Here is a 27,410-nt window from a genome sequence, read left to right as displayed (position 1 = left end):
TTTAAGTAATGTGACTTTATTTACATATTCTTTCCTTTATTCTTTCTTTCTTTCTTTCTTTCTTTCTTTTAATTCACTATCCAGTAATGGCTATAAGCAACTTTATTTTTTTGAGCTGGGGTTTTGCTCTTGCTGCCCAGGCTGGGAGTGCAATAGCGCAATCTCAGCTCACTGCAACGTCGCCTCCTGGGTTCAGGCAATTCTCCTGGCTCAGCTTCCCGAGTAGCTGGGATTACAAGCATCTGCCACCATGTCTGGCTAATTTTTGTATTTTTAGTAGAGACAGGGTTTCACCATGTTGGCCAGGCTGGTCTCAAACTCCTGACCTCACATGATCTGCCCACCTTGGCCTCCCAAAGTGCTGGGATTACAGGTGTGAGCCACCGCGTCCGACCACTTTCCTTTTTTCTATGAATATTTATTGCCTAACATGTACTAAGCCCTGAGCTAGGCTCTGGGGGATGCACACATGGTTAATAATCTATATAATCTTTATTTAACTTTTTTTGAGACAGAGTCTCTCTCTGACACCAGGCTGGAGTGCAGTGGCACAGTCTGCTCACTGCAACCTCCACCTCCCAGTTCAAGTGATTCTTCTGTCTCAGCCTCCTGAGCAGCTGGGACCACGGGCACATGCCACCACACCTGGCTAATTTTTTGGATTTATTTTTTGTAGAGACGGGGTTTCACCATGTTGGCCATGATAGTCTTGATCTCTTGACTTCGTGATCCTCCCACATTGGCTTACCAAAGTGGTGGGATTACAGGCATGAGACACTTTGCCCAGCCCAAGACACTGGTTTTTAAAATACCTACATTGCATGCCATACAATTGCTAGCCATAAGTGATTTGCACATTGGCCTTAAGCATTGGTTAGAAGCCCAGGTCTTGGGAAGGGCTCCACCCCAGTCCTAGTACCTCTCAGGCAAGCAAATCTGCAAGTCATTTCACCTCTTTGAGCTGCCTGTAAAATGGGGATGACAGTACCCACCACATAGGACAGCCGTGATCAGTATAGCATCCACAAACATCCACAAACCCTTTATCATACGCCTAGAGCATGTATATGCTCCATAAAAGTTAGCTATCCTGGTTACAAAGTATGGGTTTGGAACGCTTTCATTGGGCAGGAATGAGAGAGTAAGGCTGCCAGACATCTATTAAGGTCTCCTTTGGCTTTTTCTTTCCTTTTTTTTTTTTTGAGACAGGGTCTTGCTCTGTCACCCGGGCTGGAGTGCAGTGGTGTTATCACAGCTCACTGCAGCCTTGAATTTCTGGGCTCAAGCGATCCTCCTGCATCAGCCTCCCACGTAGCTGGGACTACAAGCCCATGCCAACATGCCTGGCTAATTTAAAAAAATTTTTTTTGTAGTGACAGAATCTCCCTATGTTGCCCAGGCTGGTCTCGAACTCCTGGGCTCAAGCGATCCTCCTGCCTTGACCTCCCACAGTGTTGGAATTACAGGTATGAGCCATTGCACCTGGTCTGCCTTAGTCTCTGACAATAAATTATCTGCAAAAAGGACAAGGCCCACCGTTTGGTTCTCGTCACACTATTGTAGTGGCTCAGAGTACAGCCTTGGGGGTCAAACAGCATGGGTGTGTGCCCAGCTCTACCACTTTCTAGCTGTGTCTTCCTGGGCGAGTCACTTAGCCCTCTAAGCCTTGGTTTCCATATTTGTGCTGGGGGAGAGCAACAGTGCCCACCTCGTGGCGGTGCTGTGTGGATAAAATATGGCCTGCATATGGCAGGCACTGATAACTGCCACCGGTCCAGTCCAGGGTGGGCTGGCTGTAAACCGGCACCTTTCTCAGAGGACAGCTTGGGAGAGGAGGAAAGGGCAAACAGCAGAGGTAGATCAATCAACTAATCATGGAGATCAATGACATATGTGGTGACCAGAGTGCCCTCTGGTCTTAATCAATGACTCAGAGAGAACAGTGCACGCCATGTGCTCAATGATACGGCTCTACAGGCTCACATTCAGCAGATGAGCTCTGCTTCTGTCTGAATCTTCCCACTCTGCACTGGTGTCACTGGGCAGGTGACACCTACACTGTCTCCCCACTGTACGTCACCTGGTTTGGGTGAGGTCCCAGTCCTTTTGAATCTAATTTTTGTCTTCTAGGTTTTTGGTACTCCCATCTAATTGAATACTAACTGCAAATGTTATGAGTGTATTCCCTGCTCCTCGCCATTTAACATCTGGGTCTCTGGGTATTGAGGTATGGAAAATGGGGCTATAAATCCCCAGATGTCAGGATTAGGGGGTGTGTGGGTGGCTGAACAAGTCTGGCACTTAGAGATGCTCATTAGCCCTTTGTTCAAGGACATGGTGAGCACTGGATTCCAGGAGGGGCTTGCATGGGCGCTGTCCAAGGTGGCCAATGTTTTTAACCTCAGCGCATACAGGAGGGAAGGAGATGGTGCTGGGTGAGTCTACCAGGTCAACGGTTCATGAACTAGCAGACCAGCCTCATGTGGGTGGGGTGGGACCCTTCCTCTTTGATTTCTGAAACCACTTCAGTTACTCCCAGGGTCCCCGCCTGCTTGTTGTTTACAAGGCTGACGCTGCCCAGCTCTCCTGATGACAACTTTAATGCCACTCAGAAAGGATTAAGATCTTACTTAAACATACACACAAAGCTCCCTTGGGCACAGCTGTCAAGCTGAAGAGCTGAGGCGGCAAACCTTGTTAAAAAAAAAAACAAAAAAAAAACTGCCGGCAATAAAGTTGGAGACATCACGAGGGAGATCCTCATGTTCAGAGGCCTGGCTGGCAGACTCTTCCTGCAGAAATCCACGCTCTCCCCAGCTCACTTCACCCGCCTCTCCTCCCACTAGGGAGAGGGCAGAAGGTGGGAAGCTCACTCTGGCCACTATCCATGAGGGATGATCACCCGCCACATCCACATGTGTGCCGAGTCAGCTGGAAGCCCAGACGCCTTCAGATGGAGCGAGGGCTCACTGTCTCTTAGGCCAGACCCCCAGTGAGCAGTGAGTCAGGCAAGGGGACTGCGGTTGGTCTGGGTAGCGGCCAGCTCTCCTTTTGGGGACAGGTGCTACGTGGCCAGGGCAGCGCCTGGCTCCACTCACCCCTTTGGTTCCCCTGTGGGGATCTCACTGTGTCCTTCCAGTTTTTGGAGCACTGTTGTTCCATTTGTTGCCTCACTCACTCCACCCTCCTAGCAACCCTACAGGCAGATCTCATTAGTTCCCTCTTAAAGCTTAACATGGCCAAAAGAGGTTAGGAAATTTCCCCAAGCTCACAGAGCTGCTGCATGGTGGTGTGAGACTGACAGTCGGTTGGCCAGCCTGCCCCAAATCCAGTGGTCTCCTCCCTCGTCCTGCTACACATCTCCCTCTCTGGGCAACAGTCCCCTCTCCAGCCTCCTGGGGAGGTGGGTGTGCCTGGAGGACAGCCTGGTAAGTCAGGAGCCTTGGAGATGAGGATCTTCTGTGTGTCCTGGAAGCCTGGGGCTTGCTCTGCCCCACAGGGTCTCCCAGCCCACCCTGGGGCAGTGTGCCTCTGTGGACATGGGGCCTACCTGCCACAACGCCAGCCACATAGACAAGCCCAATTCGGGTGGCTCCATGCACCATCTCCAGGGGCACCCCCACGAGCAGCTGCAGCACCACGTTGAGTCCCAGGTGCTCTATCCTGTGACAGAAAGACCACACTCATTCACCTATCCATCCATCCATTCATTCAACAAACACCTGCATCTCCCAAGATGCCAGGGATCCAGCAGTGAGCAAGACCATCTCTGCCTCTGAGGAGCTCATGGTCTGGGGGAAGGAATGACAATTTAGACAGATCATCTTGGAAAGAGCATTCCTTCCAGCTAAGACAGAAACACATGTGCAGGGCCTGGGCGGTGACTGGCAGCATTTCACTTGGCACTGTGAGACTAACCACAGTCAAGATCCAGCAACTAGGCTGGGCACAGTGGCCCATGCCTGTAAGCCCAGCACTTTGAGAGGTAGGAGGATCGCTTGAACTCAGGAGTTCAAGATCAGCCTGGGCAACATAGTGAGACCCCATCTCTTAAAAAAAAAAAATCCAGCAACTCCATCAGTTAACACATGGAAAACTAAGGCTCACAGATAGCCAGTGACCAGCCAGTTAGTGGCTACGCTGGGACCACAGCCCAGGTCTCTAATCTGCCTGATCTGCTTCATTCACTGGGCCATGTAGTCATTCTAGCTCTGTTTATTTTATTGTCTTTTTGTTTTTGAGACGGAGTCTTCCTCTGTCAATCAGGCTGAAATGCAGTGGGGAGTGATATCTGTTCACTGCAACCTCTGCCTCCCGGGTTCAAGCAATTCTCCTGTCTCAGCCACCCAAGTAGTTGGGATTACAGGCATGGGCCACCACGTCCAGCTAATTTTTGTATATTTAGTAGAGATGGGGTTTCGCCATGTTGGCCAGGCTGGTCTTGAACTCCCGACCTTAAGTGATAACACCTGCCTCAGATTACAGGATTACAGTTGGGATTACAGGTGTGAGCCATTGCGCCCGGCCATGTTCTGGCTCTATTGGTAAGAGCTACAGATGTTTAAAGAAAAATATGTTCTTAAAACAAGTGTAGGCATTGAAGATACATCTTGTAACTTAATAATTCAATGTTTTCCCTTAAAGTCTCATAAGGGAGGTTTCTCTTTCCTGCTGTAAAAGAGACCTTGGCTGGACATGGTGGCTCACGCCTGTAATCCCAGCACTTTGGGAGGCCAAGGTGGGTAGATCACAAGGTCAGGAGTTCAACGCCAGCCTGGCCTTGAACTACTAAAAATATAAAATACAAAAATTAGCCGGGCATCGTGGCTAATTACAAAATACAAAAATTAGCCAGTCATCTACTAAAAATACAAAAATTAGCCAGGCATCGTGGTGTGCCCCTGTAGTCCCAGCCACTTGGGAGGCTGACGCAGGAGAAACGCTTGAACCTGGGAGGCAGAGGCTGCAGTGAGCCGAGATTGTACAACTGCACTCCAGCCTGGGTGACAGAGTGAGATTCTATCTCAAAGAAAAGAAAAAAGAAGAGAAAGACCTATTCTGCTCCAAAACCCTCAGGACTGGGAGATGGGACCCCAGTCTTTCTGACATTGTGAATGCCTTTTTCCCCATACTACCTGTGACTAGATATTGCTGCTAAAATTGTGGGGTGTCTAGCTGTGTGCATGTTACCAGAAAAGATTGTAACATGACTATTAGTAAGTCAATCTGGTGCTTTCAACTTTACAAAGCACTTTAACACCCACTGTCTCATTTACATTGAGCTGACAGCCCCTGGGCAGCTCCCGGGGGATGCTGTCTGTCAGGAAGTAACACAGCCTGTAACAGAGAGGCTGGGCCCTGCCTGGAGGCCCAGCTGTGCTGCACAGAGAAACGATGGGCAACACGTGGGCACCTGCTTACTCAGGAGTGTACCTGCAAGGTAGTGTAGACATGTTAGGCTGTGTCCTGGACTCTACTATGTTACAATCTTCTACCCACCACTGATTGCTAGCTAAAGGATTTTAGGGAGATTAGACGTATCAGGAAAAGTCACTGGAAAGGGTGCTGGTGACATCAGATTCACAGGCGGAGGGGCCTTTCAGGTTTTTCCAGCACCATGCCCTGTTTTACAGTCTCAGAACCTGAAACTAGAAGAAGCCAGGGGAGGAACTCAAGGCTCCTGCCTCCTTCTGAGCTCTTCTTTACCACACTGGCTTCTGGATTCCCAGGCCTACAGTATGTCTCTGAGTAACAAGTCACTTTTTTTTCGGGTCCCTTTTTTTTTTTTTTGAGACAGGGTTTCACTCTGTTTCCCAGGCTGGAGTGCAGAAGCGCAATCTTGGCTCACTGTAGGCTTGACCTCCTGGGCTCAAGTGATCCCCCCACCTCAGCCCCCGGAGTAGCTGAGACTATAGCCAAACACCACCTGACTTGGCTTTTTTTATTTTTTGTCGAGAGAGGATCTCACTATGTTGCCCATGCAGATCTCAAACTCCTGGCCTCAAGTGATCCTCCTACCTTGGCCTCCCAAAATGCTGGGATTACAGGTGTGAGCCAATACGCCCGGTTAACAGGTCACTTTGCTGCGACCTCCCTAGACACTGGCCAGCTGTCCCTGTCTCCTGTCTACTGCTGTGTCTATCTCTGTTGCACCAGGCAAGAGCCCCTTGCTCAAAATCCACAGACCTAGAGACTTCTTCAAGGACTCTTCCTGGCAGGCGTTGCCCCCTCAAAGCAACTACTGGAAAAAGGCCCAGGCCAGCCCTCTAGGCCTCAACTGAGGGCATCTGAGCCCTGTCCACTGTGAGCACACTGCTTTCGGCTCTAGGAGGCAGAGGATGGAGCAAGGAGGCTTTGGTTATTCTCCTTCCTCACCCTGAGGCACCAAGAGAGGTCAGGGGGCAGTCCTGGAAAGAAGGCAGACAGTCCAAACCCATGTGCAGCCACTGGCTTGTGCTGCCTGGGCAGGGCAGCCCCGTGTCTGTTGTCATCCCTGGCTCATGAGTGGATGTGAGTGAAGCATGACAGCCCTCCCGCTGCTCGTTAGCCCTGTGAGATTGAAGCCTGGGGCAAACCAGACAAGGGAAGCAGCCTGTACCAACGATCCTCTTCAGCCTGAGCAGAGGCGTTCATTCACATCTCTTCACCCGAAAGCACCCTCCCTCACAGGTGCAGCCAATTCAGGATTAGCTCTTGCACCTGCTTTAGAGGCTCAAGGGAAGGGAAGCTCATGGGACAACTCACTCTTGGCCATTGTGGGTCTTTCTGATGGTGTCACTGGGGCCAGAGTGACCCCCTTCCCAGTTCCCATCCCAGGGCCAGGCACCCCCAGGGTTTTTCCCAGGCTAACGGTGAGCTCCTTCACTTCTCTGGAGAGGCTGCAGAAGACACCACAGAGGCCTGGTGTCTGGGGTCTCTCCTCTCCCATCGCAGTGCTTCCACCACATAAAAGCCTCCAGACTGCTGTTTTTCAAAGGATGTGGACCTGGGTGGTCACCTGGCCAGCTGGTAGTTCCTTATCATGAAGTGGGAGGTACCAATGAGAACTGACTGTGCTCCAGCCCCCAAAGAGGCTACAGGGCTCTATAAATGGAAACTCTAATAATCTCCAGAGTTCCTCAAGAAGATCCTCTGTATATATATGGAGGCCACACTGGGAGGAACTGACAATGAATTATGGACAATGAATCTGGTGGCTTGATGTCTCTTTTTGCTTTGGCCGCTAGGAAGCTGAGAACAAATTTTCAAGACACCTCTAGCAAATACATAGAATCACATGCTGTGTACGCGTGTGCTCTCTCACTGCTGGCTTTTAGCATTTTCCTTCTTTTATAGTTTTCCCTTTCTCATTCACTCTCAATAATGTACCTGTATATTTTGGTATTAAATGAGTCTCAAGCAGCCATCTCAAATCCTGTGTCCAAGCAGATAAAAATAATCCAAAAACTATATTTTCAATCCAGGCTATCTTGACCACTTATTTTTCTGTAGGGTCTTTTGACAGAGCAAAAGAAGACAAGTACTCACCCTGCATGCATGAGGATGTATGTCAGGTATCGCCAAGCCTGTGCTCGCAGCTGTGGGTGGTAAACCAGCGAGTTCTTCAAGTAACGTGGATGAGTTACCTGCAGTACAAACTGACCTAGCGACACCCCATTGTAGAGGAAAAAGGCAACCTGGATGACAGCACAGAATGGAGAGAGCCTGTTACTAGGTGCCCACCGCCCAGGAAACTTCCTGTTGCTCTGACTAGCACGGGGAGTCCCTACAGGAAGTTATCATCTTTCTTTCTCAGAGAAAGAGGGATGCCCCATAGCCAGCGCCCAACAGAGCGTTTAGCCATCCCTCACCCACGTGTTTGCTTATTTTGTGTTAAATGGCCACAACATGGTCCCGGGGTCTCTTTGTCCATACTTCCTCAGTGCTAAGCAGAAAGGATTTGGAGGATATTGAACTTTAATTCCAGTAATAACTCATTCACCCACTTGGGAGATAACAAATTCCACACAGGTTGATTTTTTAAAAAACTGTAGTGAAATACACATAAAATTTACCATCTTTTTATTTATTTTTTATTTACTGTTTTTTTGAGACAGAGTCTCACTCTGTTGCCCAGGCTGGAGTGCAGTGGCATAATCTTGGCTCACTGCAATCTCTGCCGCCCAGGTTCAAGCAATTCTCCTGCCTCAGCCTCCCAAGTAGCTGGGATTACAGGTGCCTGACACCACACCCAGCTAATTTTTGTATTTTTAGTAGAGATGGGGTTTCACCATCTTAGCCAGGCTGGTCTTGAACACTCGACCTCATGATCCACCCACCTTGGACTCCCAAAGTACTGGGATTACAGACATGAGCCACCATGTCCAGCCAAAATTTACCATCTTAATCAGTTTTTTGGGTTTTTATTTTTGAGGTAGGGTCTCACTCTGTCACCCAGGCTGAAGTGCAATGATGCATCTTGGCTCACTGCAACCTCTGCCGCCTGGGTTCAAGTGATTCTCCTGCCTCAGCCTTCCAAACATCTGGGATTACAGGAGTGAACAACCACGGCCTTCTGATTTTTGTGTCTTTAGTAGAGGTAGGGTTTCACCATGTTGGCCAGGCTGGTCTAGAACTCCTGACCTCAAGTGACCTGCCCACCTCAACCTCCCAAAGTGCTGGGATTGTAGGCATGAGCCACTGTGCCTGGCCTTAATCAGTTCAGTGGCACTAAATGACATTCATGTTGCTGTGCTACCATCACTATCTATCCATAGAGCTCTTAATTTGTAAAACTGAAGCTGTATACCCACTGAACAATGACTCCCCATTCCCTGCTCCCTGCAGACCCTGGCAACCACCATTCTACTTTCCGTCTCCATGAATTTGACTACTCTAGGTACGCCATATAAGTGGAACCATACAGAATTTGTCTTTTTGTGTCTGGCTTATTTCACTTGGTATAATACGGTCAAGATTTATCCATGTTGTAGCATGTGTCAGAATGCTCCCCCTCCCTTTTTTTCGAGACAGGGTCTCACTCTGTTGCCCAGGCTGGAGTGCAGTGGCGCAATCTCAGCTTGCAACTTCTACCTCCCAGGCTCAAATGATCCCACCTCAGTCTCCTGAGTAGCCAGGACTACAGGCACATGCCACCATGCTTGGCTAATTTTTGCACTTTTTGTGGAGACGGAGTCTCCCTATATTACCCAGGCTGGTCTTGAACTCCTGGGCTCAAGTGATCCTCCTACCTCCCCAAGTGCTGAAATTATAGGTGTGAGCCATTGCACCCAGCCTTCCCTTCCTTTTTTTTTTCTTTGAGATGGAGTCTCGCTCTGTCACTCAGGCTGGAGTGCAGTGGCGTAATCTCACCTCACTGCAACCTCTACCTCCCTGGTTCAAGTGATTCTCTTGCCTCAGCCTCTCGAGTAGCTGGGATTACAGATGCACATCACTATACTCAGCTAATTTTTGTATTTTTAGTAGATACGGGGTTTCACTATGTTGGTTAGGCTGGCCTCAAATTCCCAACCTCAGGTGATCTACCCGCCTTGGCCTCCCAAAGTGCTCGGATTACAGGCGTGAGCCACCGCGCCCGGCCTCCACTATAAACATAGACCACATCATGTTTATCCATTCATTTACTGATGGACACTTGGGTTCTTCTACCTTTTGACTATTGTGAACAGTATTATGAATATGAGTGTATCAATATCTCTTCCAGTCCCTTTCAATTCTTTTGGGATATATTCAGAAGTGGAATTGCTTGATCATACAGTAGTTCTATGTTTAATCTTTTGAGGCAACGGCAGACTATTTTCCATAGCAGCTGCACCATTTTACTTTCCCACCAACAGTGTACAAGGGTTCCAATTTCTCTGCATCTCAGCGACATTCCACAGTTGACTTTGCACAGGTGACAGAAGTGTACTTGTTTAATCTCTAAAAGGGTATTTATCTTCACTCTTTTTTTCCTGGAACTCCTTCTAAAATGTATCATTTAAGTCCCTGTGTTCTTAATCAGGGCATACGCATAACTGTTTAAGAATATCTCAGGTATTGATCTGGGCTATAAGAGTGATATTTTCTCCAATAACCCCAGGAAGACAGCATTTTTTGTTTGTTTCTGTTTTGTTTTGAGACAGAGTCTTGCTCTGTTACCCAGGGTGGAGTGCAGTGGCATGATCTCGGCTCACCACAACCTCTGCCTCCCGGGTTCAAGGAAGTCTCATACCTCAGCCTTCCGAGTGGCTTGGATTACAGGCACCTGCCACCATGCATGGCTAATTTTTGTATTTTTAGTAGAGTCGAAGTTTCTACTAAACCTATATTGGCCAGGCTGGTCTTGAACTCTTAACCTCAGTGATTCGCCTGCCTCAGCCTCCCAAAGTGCTGGAATTACAGGCGTGAGCCGCCACGCCCAGCCAGGATAGTGTTTTTGCTTGTACACTCAAGGCCCCAAACTCTTTTTTTTTCTTTTTTGAGACAGAGTCTTGCTCTGTGGCCCAGGATGGAGTACAGTGGCACGATCTTGGTTCACTGCAACCTCCACCTCCCACGTTCAAGCAATTCTCCTGCCTCAGCCTCCCAAGTAGCTGGAATTACAGGCGTCCACCACCACACCCAGCTACTTTTTGTATTTTTAGTAGAGATGGGGCTTCACCATCTTGGCCAGGCTGGTCTTGAATTCCTGACCTCAAGTGATGCGTCCACCTTGGCCTCCCAAAGTGCTGGGCTTACAGGTGTGAGCTACCGCATCTGGCCAAGGCCCCAAATTCTTGTATTCCTTTTTCTTTTCTCTTCTTTTTTTTTTTTTCTGTTTTTGACAGGGTCTTGCTCTGTCACTCAGGCTGGAGTGCTATGGCATGGACACAGCTCACTGCAGCCTCAACCTCCTGGGCTGAAGCGATCCTCCGGCCTCAACCTCCCATGCAGTTGGGACCACAGGCATGCACCACCATAACTGGCTAATTTTTTTATTTTTTTTGTAGAGACAGAGTCTCACTTTGTTGTCCAGACTCTTGGGCTCAAGAAATCCTCCCGCCTTGACCTCTGAAAGTGCTGGCATTACAGGTGTGAGCCACCACACTCAGCTAATTCTTGCATTTAAGATTCGGGTCTGTTTTAAACTTTTGTCTCTTCCTTCCCTGCCAGGCTGCCGGCTACTACTTCTTATTGCTTGCTGGTAGTGGACCCCTTCATGGCTTCCTACCGTGTCCCTCCTATTTTCCATTCATTATGGAATCCGAAAGCCAGGTTACCAGGACTGTAGAGAAGACAAAAGCCTTGGGTTTTATAGCACAAGGGTTTTGAGGTAGTTACTTCAGCTATTTGAGCACTTCCCAGTTTCTTCCAGATTGGTGGTTTGAGTTTACATAGCTGAGGTTCATCTGAACCAGCCTGGACACAAAATCCACTCCTTTTGATCAGCTTGGGAAAACTGAAGTCTCTGGCCCTCAGTTTCTTTATCTGGAAAGGGTACCAATGCCTAGACTTTCAGAGTGGCATGAGGTTTAAAAGTGATAAACTACACAAAAAGCCAGTCCCCTGCCCGGCACACACTTAGAGAAGGAAGCTATAATTAGTGGACTCAGCCTGGGAATGGCTTAGGCCCCTGGCAACTGTATTCTCCTGGGCTCTCTGAGGAGCCGTTCTGTCCACCTAGCACCATGCAGGTGGCCTGGCAGCAAATCCTGCTTCCAAGGCATCTCGTTATTATGGGGCCTCAAATAGAAGTTAATAAATAGACCAACACAGTAAGCACTTGAAGAACGAGTCCAAGAATATCTCAGAAAAATCGCAACTTCAACATGTACTTGGATGAAGCCATAACAACAAATAGGGAACGCTGGCCTGCAGACCAGATATTCTGATTTAGAAAAAAAGAAAGATGCCGCCAAGCTTAACGATCCTGCTGTTTGATTAGGCAGGAACTTTACAAGAACATATGCAGAGGTGGTAATTAGGCCCGTGGCTTTGGAAGGGAAACAGCGGAGATCATAAAATCCCAAAGCGAAGCCAAGCATCGTTCAGGAGCTGGAGCTAGGGTGGGCTGCACAGGTTCCTGAGTGGAGGAGCCAAAAGAATTGAGTTTCATCACACATGGGCACTAACACAGCAAGTGGTACCTTTGGATGATGTTGCATAAGCAGTGGAATTTAGCATAACAATAGGCACAGAGGATTCCCTAAGGGGAGAATGTTCTTTAAAATGTTAAGCCCGCCGGGCGGGCGCGGTGGCTCAAGCCTGTAATCCCAGCACTTTGGGAGGCCGAGGCGGGTGGATCACGAGGTCAAGAGATCGAGACCATCCTGGTCAACATGGTGAAACCCCGTCTCTACTAAAAATACAAAAAACATTAGCTGGGCATGGTGGTGCGTGCCTGTAATCCCAGCTACTCAGGAGGCTGAGGCAGGAGAATTGCCTGAACCCAGGAGATGGAGGTTGCGGTGAGCCGAGATCGCGCCATTGCACTCCAGCCTGGGTAATAAGAGCGAAACTCCATCTCAAAAAAAAAAAAAAAAAAAAAAAAAAAAAAAAAAAAAAAAATCTCTACCTTATTTCAGTTTGTGTTCAACTGTAAAACATGGCTGTACATCTTGGGCGGGCGCGGTGGCTCAAGCCTGTAATCCCAGCACTTTGGGAGGCCGAGGTGGGTGGATCACGAGGTCAAGAGATCGAGACCATCCTGGTCAACATGGCGAAACCCCGTCTCTACTAAAAATACAGAAAAAAATTAGCTGGGCATGGTGGCACGTGCCTGTAATCCCAGTGACTCAGGAGGCTGAGGCAGGAGAATTGCCTGAACCCAGGAGATGGAGGTTGCGGTGAGCCGAGATCGTGCCATTGCACTCCAGCCTGGGAAAAAAGAGCGAAACTCCATTTCAAAAAAAAAAAAAAAAAAATGTTAAGCCCATATTTACCTCTTCATACTCCCTCCCAGATGTGTTTTTCTGATGTTGTTGTGTTCAGAAAGCACCAACAGCCATTCTCTCATTTTAAATAGAGGTGTCCCGGGAGAGGGAGGGCAGATCTGGTTATTTCCGACTTTCAGGTGGGAAAATGGAGCAAATGCCTGGTCCACATTACCCACCTGAGGAGGAACTAAATAAACTGGCTTTAATGAGTCAGCCTGGCTAAATCCCCCAAGTCAATGGAATTATGACATTGTTTTTGTTGCTGTTGTTCTGGGGCGGGTGGGGGGCAGTGGTCCTATGGGGATTTGGCTACAATCAGTATTGTCTGAGGTAATAAACTTTGGAATATCTCTTTGCAGTCCAGGGTTATAACACTGGCATCTACTGCAACCGAGTCTGTCTTGCAATACAACCCTTATTTTTATTTATTTATTTATTTATTTTGAGACAGAGTTTCGCTCATGGCCCCGGCTGCAGTGCAATGGTGTGATCTTGGCTCACTGCAACCTCTGCCTCCTGGGATCAAGCAATTCTCCTGCCTCAGCCTCCCCAGTAGCTGGGATTACAGGCATGAGCCACCACACCCGGCTAATTTTGTATTTTTAGTAGAGACGGGGTTTCTTCATGTTGATCAGCCTGGTCTCGAACTCCCAACCTCATGTGTTCCGCCTGCCTCAGCCTCCCAAAGTGCTGGGATTACAGGCATGAGCCACCTACCATGCCCGGCCTACAACTGTTATTTGATCCTTCATCCATTCTTCAATGGAGGAGAATGTCCCTCTTCCCCATGATCTGTGTCAGCCTCTCGGGTCCTCTCCCCATACCCAACACTCCCCAAGGCAGAGCAACCCCCACCCCCACCCTCGTCCTTGCCTCCAGCAGTGTGACTGTGATCATGAACCAGGGTGGGGGGCAGCAGGTGTAGCTGTCGTAGTACCACTTGCGGTCAATCTCCCGGGGCAGGGTCTCATAGGCCACATGGCGGATGAGTCGCTGCGAGAGGCTCAGCCCCTTCTCCTCCAGCAGGGCCTTGCTGCTTAGCCTGCGGTTGCCCTGCAGGATGGCTTGGCGGAAGCTGTTGGAACGTTTGTTGCTCATCTGTGCAGGAAAGGAGTGGGGAGAGGGTAAGAGCTGGGACCCGGCGGAGCCCCCACCCCCTTCCCAGCCAGCGTGTTCCTCACACCAGGCCTGACCCCGCATTTCCCTTTCTCCCATAATAGTTAATAAGAAGCAACATTCACCAAGCTCTTGTTAGGTGTCAGGCGTTAGTCTTAGCCCTTCATGTCTTTTGGCTCATTTGATGATCACCAGTCTTCCCACTAGATAAGGACTATAAACATCCCCATTCTATTGGATTAGGAAACCGAGGCACAGAGAGCTTTAGAATCCATCAAGTTCACACCCAGTAATAATTCTTTCCTTCATCCACTCATTCATCATCCGTCCATCACAATTTCTTGAGCAACTACTAAGTGTCAGGCTCATTACCAGGCACAGGGAGGGATACGGTGGTGCTCAAGACAGATAAGTAACCAGCAACCACAGTTCAGAGTGATGGCTGCTGTGGGAGTACACAAGAGGGAGCCCAATCCAGTCCCAAGGGGGGTCAAGGAAGGCTTCCTGGAGGAGGTGAAGTCCGAGTGAGAATCAACGGATGAGCAGGAGGTAGCACCCTCAGACATAATCTTGGGAAGAGGCAGGCAGCCCTTGGTTGGATGGGTTTGCAGAAAGGCCCCCAGAGCCAAAACCCAAGCTGTGCCTGGGGAAGGTCACCACTCCTGATGGCCTTCACAAGACCTGTAGTGCCCAGCAAGCCTGAGGACTGGTTGCAAAGCTCCACCTGGGGACCGGCTCTACCCTCAGTGGCCTGAGGCTCCCCTGACACATCCTGGGTAGAGCTGTGGCAGCCTTGCTCAGCAGTCAGCCTGACTCCGAGACTGGAGGTGGCCCTGCTGACTCCTGGCCTCCCAAGGCCTCTGTGACCTCCCACCTGCCCTCCACAGCCAACTCTAGACCTTTCTTATAAAGAGAAATCCTAGAGACATGGCTCTCCCCACCCCACATCTCAGCTGTCCCACAGTTGCTGGTGTGGGGATTATCAATGTATTTCTGGGACTCTGGGCCCAGCAGTGGACATCAGGCTAACCCCGAAGGCAGGAGCCCAATGGGCTGGTGAGGTGAACCAGGCCAGATCATGGCACGGGGGTTGGAGGCCCTGTCAGAGGGCAGGTGGGTGAGGAGGATCTAGGTTCAGACCAGGCCAGGTGGTACGAAAGTCCATCGGCATGGTCCCCCGCCCTTGCATCCCTGAGCTCTGCTGTCTCTCACTGTCAAAATCTAGCTTAAATCTCGCCCCCTCCAGCAGGCCTTCCCAGATGAACCCTTTCCAACCATTCCCTATCCCCATCCTCTCCATGCTTACAAAGCTTGGATCTGGTTCTTCTCAATGGCCCAGGAGCTCCGTAAATGTAAGCCAGGGTTAGGGTCCTTGTGCACATTGCGAGCCCAAGACAGAATCATGTTGTCAGATTATTTTGTGGCCACTCTTACCTGTCCCTCTCCCAGTCCCTGAGGATGTACATGCACAGGGGCGTGCAGAGCACACAACTCACACTCATACACACACAGGGCCCAGAGGCCCTGAAGACCTGTGGTGGGAGCTGGCTCAGCAGGAGTACACACTCACCATCCACCGACATCCTTCACATGCCCAGCGCTGTGCTGGGCACAGTCGTGACCACGCTCTCGGCCTCATGGAGCTTACGAGGGGAGACAGAAGTGTAAAAACAGCAAGAGAGGGTGCCATCGTGGTTATTTGGCGCCCCATACTATTCTGACATTACAAATATGGGAACTGAAGCTTGGAGAGGGTAATTTCCCCGAGGACTCCTACTTAGTAAACCACAAAGTCAGGACTCAAATCCAGACTGCCTGACTCCAGAGTCCATGCTAGCCCACGCGGAGCTGTTGTGCCAATTAGATAAAGGAGTCTCTTCTGGATGGGTGCACCCATGCCAGGCCTTGGTGGGCAAAGTCCAGGCCAGATTTCAGTCTCCATCATCCCTTAGCCAGGCACCCTTGTTCAGTATACAACCTGCACACCCATACAGGACTACCTGGGCTGCTCAGCTGTAACGCAGTGTGGTGGTCTGTACTGCGAGAGAAGCCCGGGCAAGGCACTGCGGGGCCTCTGAAAAAGGTTGTCTCGCTCTGCCTGGACTGGCAGGTAAAGGCTCACAAAGGATGCAGAGGAGTTTACCTGGTGGAAGACCATTAAGAGACATCAAAAACATTCAAATACTTTATTTGATCCTTGCAACAGCCCTGAAGAGGGGATCCTTTGGCTTCATTTTACAAATGGGAAAAGCCAGGTTCAGAAGCTCTTTCCCAGGGAGTGGTAAAGGCAGAGCCAGACCAGGACCTGGGTTTGCTAGACTCCAGGTCCTCAGTTCTCTGCCCTACTGAGAGCTTCCCCCTGCTGAGTTCCTTCTTTGTCTGCTCTCCACGGCAGCCCTGCTCATACGGATCCAGTGCAGAATTTGAACACAGAAATCCCAGCAGTAACAAGTAACTTGCTGTCCTGAGCTCAGACAGAGGCTCCACTGACCCCTGGCTGGAGAGAAGGCACTCATGGGCGCCGCATGCCCTACTCTGCCCTATGACCAAGCGAACACACAGGCGCTGGGGCTATGGATGGGCCTGGGCAGGCTCAAACCCTTGGTCTGGCCTTTGGTGGCCGTACTGGGCTCCAAGTCACAGGACTCACCCCCACCGCCCAACCTATGAATCCTGACTGTGCCCCTCCCTGCTCAGCTCAGTTCTGTCCCTTGCCCTCCATGAGGTCTACTCTCTGGCACCACTCCGAACAGCGGCAGATTCCTCCACTCCCAAAAGCCCCACAGCAGCTCCCTATAATTACATGCCAATCCCCGGGCCAAGGCTGGCCCTCAGCTAAGAGGCTGTTGAAACATATCTCCTGCCTGGGCATCCACATCAGAGCATTCGTGAGGCCCAATGACAGGCTCGAGTGGTGGCGGCTCCCCCATCACTGGTGCCTTTGAATTCCAGGAACCTGGGGCGCTTCACACAAGTCATTTCACTCTTGCTCCCTCCACTAGTGACATGAAGAGACGTAACCAGCTCCATCTCACCAATAGGGAAACCCAGCGAAAAACTCTGGGTTTTGTATTCATCCTGCTTATTCACACAGCTTCTACAGATGTCATCTGCACCCCGTGGTGGGTAAAATACTGTCTGCTTAACCCCACTAAACCCCAGTCCACAGTAGTCACTGAAAGAGCACAGCATTAACTCTCAGTGAGGGGGGGTCTGCTCTGAGATAATCAGGCCACTGGGCAGGACTCATGGGCCTCCCTTCTCCAGCCCCTTTGGCAGCCCAGGGCATCTGCTGAGCAGATCTGCGGAGCTCTGGCTCTACCACGTGCTGCACTGACCCCCCGGCCCCCACTCCCCAGCCCCTTCTCCTGCCACCAAGACCTTATCTAGTCCCAGCCCTTCATTTTGGTGGAATTGACCCTACTCTCAGCTCCAGGGGTGGGGCAATGATTGGTTTAAGTCAATCTACCCATCCTGCTGCCCAATCTAGGCCAATGGGAGGGAGAAAATCCCAGGCCTTGTGCAAGAGCTACCACAAGAAGAATCCATTTCAATCAGTCTCTCTCCCTCTTTCTGTGTGTGTGTGTGTACGTGTGTGTGTATGTCTGTGTGTGTGTGTACGTGTGTGTCTCTGTGTGTGTGTACGTGTGTGTGTGTGTCTCTGTGTGTGTGTACGTGTGTGTGTGTGTGTGTGTGTGTGTGTGTGTCCCCTCTCCTCTGCAAGGTGCAGCCTGAGGGTATGAGAGCTGCAACAGCTGCAGACACTTTGCTGCCACAGTGCTAGGATCTGAAATTGCCAGGCGCTGCTTTGAGGATGGGCTGGCACTGCAGAGGGCAGAGCCTAGAGACAAAGAGAAAACGAGTCCTGGGTGGTGTCCTTTCACCTGCAGAAGCCTGCACATTTTCAATGCTGCAGGCCAACAGATCCTTTTAATTGCCTAAATCCTTTAAATATGTGGAAGCCACAACCTTCAAATAGGTCCCTTCCAGTAGCGAGGGCCCCAGAGTACTCACCAAGTTCACAAAATCCTGGTAGCAGATCTGCCCGTCCGCATGGCTGTCGGCGAGGGCCAGGAGCACCTCCCTTTTGTGCGGGTCCAGCTTGGAGCTGTGGCTCTCCAGAAGGCTCCGGAACTTGCCCGTGCTGATGTAGCCCGTGTTCCCAGGGTCACACTGAAGGAAAAGCAGACAGCAGCAGGGTCAGCAGGGTACCACCTCCTCTTCACACTGATGTGGGTGCCCCGATCTCCACCACCATTCACACTGGCCTCAGTCCCCATTCCCTGGCCAACAGAAGCCCAGGCAGTGTCTGGGAGGTTTCCAAGGACCCCCCCCAACACACACCCCGGAAACATCTAGATAGGCACGACAATCACTTAGAATCCTAGAGGACCTGCAGACCTTCAGGATCACCCAATGCAACCATCTCATGTGGATAAGAAAACGGAGGCTGAGTCAAACTGCCTCCTCTCACCATGGAGAGGGAAGTGCTAACGAAGAGCCAGGAAGATGAGAAACTTCTGGGGCCTGGGCAGGGGAGAGGACAGCAGGAGGAGGACGTTTCAGCTGTGACTGGCAAAGGGAAAGGGGACAGGGCCAAAGGGAGTCCAGGGGAGATGCCAGAGGGCCCTGGGGAGCAAGAAGCACCGCCTTGCAAGTCCTTCTGCCCCTGGCCGCCCTCTCACGGCCCCTCCCACACACCCAGGCAGGCAGGACTGGCCGGGCTCCCCGAGACACTCTGCTCTGGTTTTCATATTGTTTTGGAGGGTGTCTGCACACATGCCTGAGTATGAGTTGCGCATCTGTGTGTTTTACACCGTGCTTTTATGGTTTGCAGTTTTGCACACGTGGGTCCCTCTGCCTGGGATTTCCTTTCTGCCTTTATCTCCCTGGGAGACTCCGACTCACCCTTCCTGACTACTAAGATGTCCCCTTCTCTTCGAAGCTCCCCCAGGCGTGGCCTGTTCTCACTGCACCCCCTGCTCTGTCCAGACCTCTGGGCCTCCAGCCCACACTGGTTCTCACTGCTTTTGCCTCCTCCTTGGATCGCGGCGCCTCGCAGGTCGGTATCAAAACTTACCCGGCGCTTAGCACAGAGCCTGGCATTACCAGCACTCAATCAAGATTTGTTGGATGAATAAACAGTGGGTGTTCAGATGAACAGACAGGCACTGATTTTCCACGAAAAGCCTCATCAGTTCACTTAGAAAAGGCAGGATCTTAGTCACCTCTCCCAGAGACCTTATCATTTCTGTCCCTCTTTCCTCATGGAACCCACCCAAGGCCCATGGCAACACTTTTAACACCAGGCATCTCCTGGGTGCCAGGAGCTTTCCTGTTCACCAGATGCCTCCCTACATAAGACTCCCCTGCATCCTAGAGATGTGGCTGTGAGTTGTTTAAAAGGCAAACAGACATGGGAGTGTGCATGTGTGAGATAAGGGAGTCTGGAATACCAAACCCATGTTTCCCCCTTTCTAGATGGTCAATGAAGGCTATTTTAGGAAAGTGGATTCTGTGTGCAGCATTTCGGAGACACTCCAAGAGCCACAGTCAGGAGTCCCAGTCATGGGCCATTTCAATTCTCCCCAGAATTCAACAAGGACAGACGTCTCCAATGAGGTCTGTTGTTTTGTTTTGTTTTGTTTTAGACAGGATCTCACTCCACCACCCAGGCTGGAGTGAAGTGGTGCCATGATAGCTCACTGCAGCCTCGACCTCCTGGGCTCAAGCAATCCTCCCACCTCAGCCTCTCAAGTAGCTGGGATCACAGTTGTGTGCCACCACAACCAGCTAGTTTTTAAATTTTTAAAGACTTTTTGTAGCAATGGGTTCTGTGTTTCCCAGGCTGATCTCAATCACTCAAGCAATCCTCCTGCCTCAGCCTGCCAAGGTACTGGGATTACAGGCGTGAGCCCCCGTACCTGACCCCGAGGCATATTTTAAAACCTGTACATCTTCCACCTTCAAGCCAAAATACCAGGATTCAGGGATGACATCTCTCTGGTTCACAACATCAGGTATTTCAGGAAACTTCCCTACTCATTGCTCAGTAACCATCTTGAAGAATAAAAACACTTAATATTTGCTGAGTGTTTTCCCGGAGCCAAATACCGTTTTAAGCACTTTATGGATATCATGTCTTTGACCCCCTACAACGACCTTATGTAGCAGATCCTATCGATGTCCCTGTTTACAGATGAGGAAATAGAGGCACAGAAAAGTTGCCCAGAGAGGTGAAGTGATTTGCCTGGCAAGCGGCAGGGCCAGGATTCCACGTCCAGGCGGCCGAGCACTCCTCTAAACCATGGACAGGTGCCACTGACCTCCAGCTCCAGGGCCGGCTCTGCTGCCCAGACACAAAATTTAAGGACCAAAGAGGTGAGTGTGGGCCCAAGAGGAGAAGGGGCTTTAGGAGTCTCACAGCCCTAGCGTAGGCAGAGATCCTCAAAAGCAGGAAAGAGCCCTGGACAGCAACAGCTCTGACCTCCTTCACTGCTCAGCTAAGGGAATGGAGCCTGGAGGGGTGGTGTGGCAATGGCAGCCAGGGAGGGGCCGTTTCCTTGGTGCCTGGGACCCCTCCCATCTCTGCAAGCCACCTGGGCCAACCCCTACTCCATCACAGGGTCTCAATAGCCTGGCCCTCCTGTGCTCAGTGGTCAGATGAGGGGGGTACAGGCCGAGAAGGAGCAGGTGGAGTCCTGGGAAGCCCCACAGTGGGCGCTGCAGGGGGGCCAAGGTCAGTGGCTCATCTTGTGCAGTCTCTTCTGCCTCGGCCTGGGGGAGGGAGCCCAGTGGCTTTGCCTGCCCCAGGAGCAGGCACCAATCCCCTCCTAGGGGCTGCCTTCCTGGCTGGGGAGGGCCGTGGGGTGGGGGTGTGGTGGTGGGGGGACTGGGATCAAGCTCCAGACAAAGAACCACCTGCTCTCCCCCTCATCTTCCCCTCCAGGGCTCCCTGCTGTTGTCCTAGTGACAGGGGCTGCCCTGTGGCTCCTCAAGCCCCCACCCCCCACCAGGGCCTGCCTGCCCTGCCCTGAGCATAGTAACAGGCTCCAGACAGTAGAGAACAAGCTGGAATCAGGCCGAGCCTCGGTTCTCTGCCAAAACTCTACCTTTCATGGCAGGGCCAGACAGGCCAGACAATGGGGGGTCACCGCTACCCTAATAATGAGGCCTCAGGGATGCCCAGAGGATGTCTGGGGGAGGGAGAGGCAGCAATGGGCCGGCTGCCTGGGCTCCGTGAATGCACAGGGCACCTTTCGACCCCCACCCCTGGGAAGATGAGAGCAAGGGCAGGCGCTGACAGTGGGCGTGGGGCGTGGGGGAGAGAGAAAGGGGCAAAGGGAGAAAGAACCAGGGAGAGAGCCAGAGAGAGCGTGAGTGCCCAGAAAGCAGGAGAGAAGTGAGTCCCATTGCCCCAGAAGGAAGCTGGGAGCTTCTAACAGAGGCTGTACCCCTCACTCAGGGGCAGCAAGGGACAAGGCAAACCTCATGCTTATGTCCGCCACTAACCAGGGTTTGTGTAATTTATAGTAAATTCCTGAGCCACAGTTGCCTCATCTATAAAGTGGGTACCTTCCTGTTGCAGGGCAGCAGCTCCCCAGGGTCCGGGCTAGCAGACCAGACCAGGTTCACTTGCTGCAAACCTGGGAGCACCCCACTGTGATGGAGGTGTGGCCGACCCTCTCTGGGCACATATTCTCCCCTTCCACCTTCTTCACAGCCTGCTTAAGGTGGATGGGATTGGGATCTTTAGGGAGATTAAAGTGTGGTTTGGAGCTTTCGGGAAAACAAGCCCTATCAACGCAATTTCCTTGTTAATACCGTGCCACTGGTCATGAAGCTTCCCTCCCCCAGGCACTCTGTGACCCGGATTCACCCACATTGGTAGTGAGGTGCTCGGGATGGGGTCTGGGCGGCCTGACCCGGGCTGCTCTGGGGCTGGTCATGGCAGCTGTTAGAATGTGGGCTGTGAATGGGCTGCAAGGGCCCAGTGGGGAGCCAGGAGCCTGCGCGGCCTCCTGAATAGGGCTCAGCGTCCTGGAGGGAGGGGCGGCCACATCCACATTCAGCTTGAGCAGGAGGACACAGGCGCACGGAGGAGCCGGCCCGCCCACCTGCCTCGCCTCTAATCACACCAGCACCCAGCATCCGACCCTAATCCTCTAGGTCACAGCTTGCCCCAGCCTGAGGCCTCACACACACTCTGCCATCTCCTGCTTTCCATGCTGGACCCCTTCCTGGGGTGCTCAGCCCACCTAGGTGGGGGAGCTGACCCACTGGATTCTCTCTGTATTGTCATCTGGGGCAAGGGGAGGAAGAGACTTCCAGGAGGAGGCTCCACTCGCAGCTGTTGTGCCATCTTGGGTAGTTCTTTCAACCACCCTGCCTCAGTTTCTCCATCAATCAAGCAGAAACTCTTCTCAGGGAGATGTAAAGAGGCCACCCGCCCTGTGCACATAAGTGTGCCATATGGAAACGGGGGGTAGGAAATGAGAAATCCACAACCCATAGGGGCAGCCGATCTTCTATCAGAATCTTTGCACGGTTAAGGGGCTACGGGACATCTGGGATAAGAGCAGGCAATTCCACATGGGAGTGAGGAAGGGCTGGGGCCATTCACATCTGTGCTGTCCAAGGGGCCTGGCCACACTGGGGAGAGGGGCAGCAGGTCAGGGAATCAGAAATGGCAGTGCAGGAGAGCCGGGAGGAAACTCAGTAGTTTTCAAACTCGCTGCAGAGTTCTAGGGACTGCGGGGCCTCTCAGGCCGAGAGGTGCTGAGGAGGGACTAGAGCGGTCCCCAGCCTGCCTCAGACAGGCAGCTCCACTCAGAGCTAGTTCATGTGCTGGCTTTCTGCATACAATCCCAGTGAACAGCAACATGGTAAGGGCTGATATGTGTGGAACGTTTGCTGTGTATCGGGCACCCCCGATACTGAAACCTCAGTCCACCACCCATCCTGGTTTTTCTGTGAAAGTCCTGGCATATACCTGCTGTCCAAGCATAATTATTATTGTTGTTGTTTAAAAAACAACAGGATCTTGCTCTGTTGCCCAGGCTGGGGTGCAGTGGTGTGACTGTAGCTCACCATAGCCTTGAATTCCTGGGCTCAAGCAATCTTTCTGCTTTGGCTTCCTGAGTAGCTGGGACCACAGGTATGTGCTAGCATACCTGATTAATTTTAAAAAATTTTGGGGGGGCCGGCACGGTGGCTCACGCCTGTAATCCCAGCACTTTGGGAGGCTGAGGCAGGCAGATCACGAGGTCAAGATTGAGACCATCCTGGTTAACATGGTGAAACCCCTTCTCTACTAAAAATACAAAAATTAGCCAGGCGTGGTGGCTCACACCTGTAGTCCCAGCTACTCAGGAGACTGAGGCAGGAGAATTGCTTGAACCCAGGAGGCAGAGGTTGCAGTGAGCCGAGATCACGCCATTTCACTACAGCCTGGGCAACAAGAGTGAAACTCTGTGTCCAAAAAAAAAAAAATTTTTTTTTTTTTTTGGTAGAGATAGGGTCTTGCTACATTGCCCGGGCTGGTCTTGAACTCCTGGCCTCAAGCAATCCTCCCACTTTGGCCTCCTCAAGTGCTGGGATTATAGGTATGAGCCACCATGCCTGGCCTTGAGTGTGATTTACAGCGGCTCCTTCTCTCTCAAAGTGTCGTAACCTGGTCACTTTGAGTGGTCCTTCCAATTTAAACCACACAGCAACCCTAACAGGTAGATACCACTGTGAGCTCCATTTTACAGGAGAGAAAACTGAGGCACCAAGAACTGGGTTGCCCAAGTGTGAACAGCCGGTCATTGGTGCAGCTGTATTCACACCCAGGCAGAGGTGTGAGAGCCTGTACTCTCTCCCATCACTAGAGTAGTGCAGCTAAAGAGAGTGTGAGAGACCCTCATCCAATCCTCTTAGGTGCCCACCTAACACATATTCACTAAGGATCAACTGTGGCCCAGGCATCACACTCGTTTGATGAGGAAACAGGTGCAGAGGGCAAAAGGAGCAAAATAAACTGGCCCAGGTCAGAGAGACAGTTTGCAGTCAAGACAGAAATAGGATTCTTCCACTGTGCTCGTTGGTCCCACCTTGCCCTCCCTTGCTTTTCTCTGTCTTGTTCAGTTGAATGAAACATAGCCCCTTAGTTTATTTTTATTTTTTTTCAGATGGAGTCTCAAGCCGTCGCCCAGGCTACAGTGCAGCGGTGCAATCTTGGCTCACAATCTCCACCTCCCAGGTTCAAGCGATTTTCCTGCCTCAGCCTCACGAGTAGCTGGGACTATAGCACCCACGACCACGCCCGGCTAATGTTTGTATTTTTGGTAGAGATGTGGTCTCACCATGTTGACCGGGCAGGGCTCAAACTCCTGACCTCAAGTGATCCATCTGCCTCAGCCTCTCAAAGTGCTGGGATTACAGATGTGAGCCACCATGCCTGACTGATTGTTAAGGGTTTCCCCATGTGTGTTCTGTGGAATACCAGGCTCAAGATGGTACCTGAAATAGGGTTCTGTGGTCCTACAACTGGGAAACGCTCTTGGGGGGTCATTATGCAAAGTCTTACATTGGAGAAACATGTCTGATTTTGTTCAGCCCAGCATTTTTCAAACTTATTTGACCTCTGGTCGTAGCATATTTTCACAGTAATGCTCCATGGAACACTCTTTGGGAACAAGGCATGAGTCCATAGCAGAGTCACGTTTCCCTTTGCTGCTGGTTCAGAACCAGCCTTTCGCTTTCGTCCCATGAGTAGCACGGGCTCTCCAAGCAGCTGACACTGTGCTGGATTCTTGCAGCAATGCTAGAAGTCTGTGGGCAACAGGCCCAGCCTGAGAGTCGACTGGGGACACGAGGCCCCAGGAGAGGCTGAGGAGTCCGTGACTGGCCTAATGGGGCCGCTGAGCTGAGCTCTCAGGGAGCAAACTCCGCTGGAGCTGGGATTGGCCTGCTCAGCACCCAGGACAGCAGCACTCTGTCTTCCCCTCCCCGCTGCCGGCCCGCGAGCCAGGCCCAGGCTTCAGAATTTGCCCAGCAGCAGGGAAGCACGAGAGAAAGAAGGGAATACCTCTATCTTCTTGTGTCTATAACGTATGTCTAATTTTCACCAGCTGCATTTCCAGGACAAATACATGTCTGGTCCCTGCCTCCAAGGCTTGAATTCTGTCTCCCAGGAGGACCCCCTCCCTGTCCATGATCTAGACAGGACCAGAACCTCAGGGAGGGGTGTGAGTACTTTCAAGGACCTCAAAGGCACCACCTGGGACCAACAAACCAGCTGCCACCAGAGTGAAGACCTCTTGGGTAAGGAAGGTGGAGATCTGGGATATAGAGCGGGTTCCCGCCCGGGTCCCCACTGTCTTCTCCTAGTCTACCAAGGCAGAACAAGCCCTGGGAAATGAGCACAGGCGCGTGTGCTAGGGCTGCAGTGCGGTGCAGTTGGCTCTCCCTCCCCTCTGGATGGTGGTAGGGGTTACCATGGCTCATCTGCAGGCCCCCTGCCTCATTACCCGGCTGCTGAGCAGAGCAGAATTAACGAGGCTGCCCAGGGGTTTATGGTTCAGCAGAGCTCTCCCCACCCAACCGCCAGAGCCCCAGGGAACTCTGGCCCATTCATGGATATTTACAGCCCGTAAATTAGGTCCAGGCTGCAGCTGCTGAGGTCGGGGGGAGGTTAGGGAAGTAGCAGCTTTCTCTTCCAACTTCTGCTTTCTTGCAAATGAGGATGCTAATTTACCCGTAGAGAAAACCACCTCACACCCTTCCCCTGACCTTTCCCCTGACTCTTTAAAATACTGACTTTCACAATTTTTGTTGCTGTTGTTGTTCTCATGCCAACCCTGGAGTAAGTCTGGTTCATCCCATTTAACAGATACAGAAATTGAGGTACTCAGAGACATGCCCCCTGTCCAGGGCACTCCGGAAGGGGTGGACCCGGGCAGTCTGGCCTGCTTCAAGCTGGGGCTGGGAGTGGGTTTTCAGAGACCTCAAGCCTCTGTGGGAAGGAGAGAGACCAGCTCCTAAAACCAGGTTCTGACCCCTCCTGTCCTCCAGCCTCCCCAGATGGAGGCATGAGTGGCCCTTGCAACCCCCACTCCCCTAGGATCTGGCCAGGCTAGGCCCCTGACAGCTGGAGAAGCTTCTAGATTCTGGGATTCCCAGTTGTATTATTTCTGCTCCCTCAGCTGCCACCACAGAGAGGTGGGGAAAGCAGCTCAGCCCTCTCATGGGGCTTCTCCCAAAAGCCCCAGGTAGGCTCCTGAGCATCCCCCTTGCCCCAAGTCAAACAGGTGAATCCTAGGGGTTTGGGCAGGATGATTAGGGAGAGACAAGCATCCTGGCCTGAACTCAGGCCAAGCCCTCAACAATTGGCACACTTCCAGGAAGCCACCCAGCTTCCCCAACAGCTGGACAGTGAGGGGAAGAAGCGACCTCACCCTTCCTTCTCCACTGGGCCTATTACTTCCCACCATGACAGCTGCCCCTGGGGGACTCCTGCAGGCCCCTTCTCCTCCTTCCGACCTCTTCACAAGGCCTCCCAGGCACACAGACGGCTCTCTCCCCATTCCAGAACGGTCCCTGCCTTTCCCAGGCCACTGAAGGGGCTTGTGGGGGGGGAGCTGTGACTCAGAGGCCCTTGGGTACCTGGGAGGAGCAGCTCTAACATCCATGCTGACTCATCTGGCCCAGCCTGACGGCCGCCTGGGGACTGAAGCCGCCTGGGGACTGAAGCCGAGTCATGGCCATGAAGCCCAGGAGTCTCCAGGGAGCCGCAGGCAGGGAGCCGAGAGTGGATGTGAGCAGGGAGGGGTCAGGCATCCACTCCATCCTCCACTTCAGCCTAAACCACTGGCTGCTGCTGCTTCTCCTGGCACGCACCAAAGGGTCCCTCTGGTCACCCAGAGGAGAGAGAGCTGACAGATCCAGGGAGAAGGAGGGGAGCAAGTACAGAGCGGGTACATGGCAGGCAGGATAAGGGCTGGAAGAATACAGGTGCTTAACTGCTCCTGCGTCTTCTGCCCCATTTCAGAAGCCACCCAGAAGCCTTGTGGGGGCACACACACACACACACACACACACATTCTTACATGCACACACACATGCACATTCACGCACGAACAGGCACTCACACACGCGCACACATATACACACGTGACTGCTGCAGAGGGTTCTCACTGCTGGCTTTGGGCAAGCCCCGCCCCCTCAAGCCTCACTTTCTCTTTTATTTTAAATAGAGAAGGGGTTTTGTTATGTTGACCAGGCTGGCCTCAAACTCCTGGCCTCAAGCAATCCATCCTCCCATCTCAACCTCCCAAAGTGCTGGGATTGCAGGTGTGAGCTACCGCACCCAGCCAGCTTCCTCTTTTGAGGTGCAGCAGCACGCACCTCACAGGG

The 27,410-nt window shown here is 51.8% G+C and overlaps 1 protein-coding gene across 2 annotated transcripts in view; it reads right to left on the bottom strand.

Annotated features, from left to right (window-relative positions):
• The window catches only part of RHBDL3 (rhomboid like 3), a 61,116-nt gene that overhangs the window by 25,084 nt on the left and 8,622 nt on the right, over positions 1 to 27,410 (bottom strand). For both annotated transcript variants that reach the window (XM_017542191.2, XM_017542190.2), the window contains 4 exons: positions 18,027 to 18,185; positions 13,770 to 13,994; positions 7,528 to 7,676; positions 3,551 to 3,663 (listed from right to left, as the gene is read on the bottom strand). In XM_017542191.2, the coding sequence (XP_017397680.1) occupies positions 3,551 to 3,663; positions 7,528 to 7,676; positions 13,770 to 13,994; positions 18,027 to 18,185 (646 nt within the window). The remainder of the gene's footprint in view (positions 1 to 3,550; positions 3,664 to 7,527; positions 7,677 to 13,769; positions 13,995 to 18,026; positions 18,186 to 27,410) is intronic.

The sequence above is a fragment of the Cebus imitator genome, unplaced genomic scaffold (assembly GCF_001604975.1).
Source record: "Cebus imitator isolate Cc_AM_T3 unplaced genomic scaffold, Cebus_imitator-1.0 Scaffold140, whole genome shotgun sequence".
Taxonomy (NCBI): Eukaryota; Metazoa; Chordata; class Mammalia; order Primates; family Cebidae; genus Cebus; species Cebus imitator.
The sequence above is the reverse complement of the archived record's forward strand: the minus strand, read 5'-3'. Positions and strand labels throughout refer to the sequence as shown.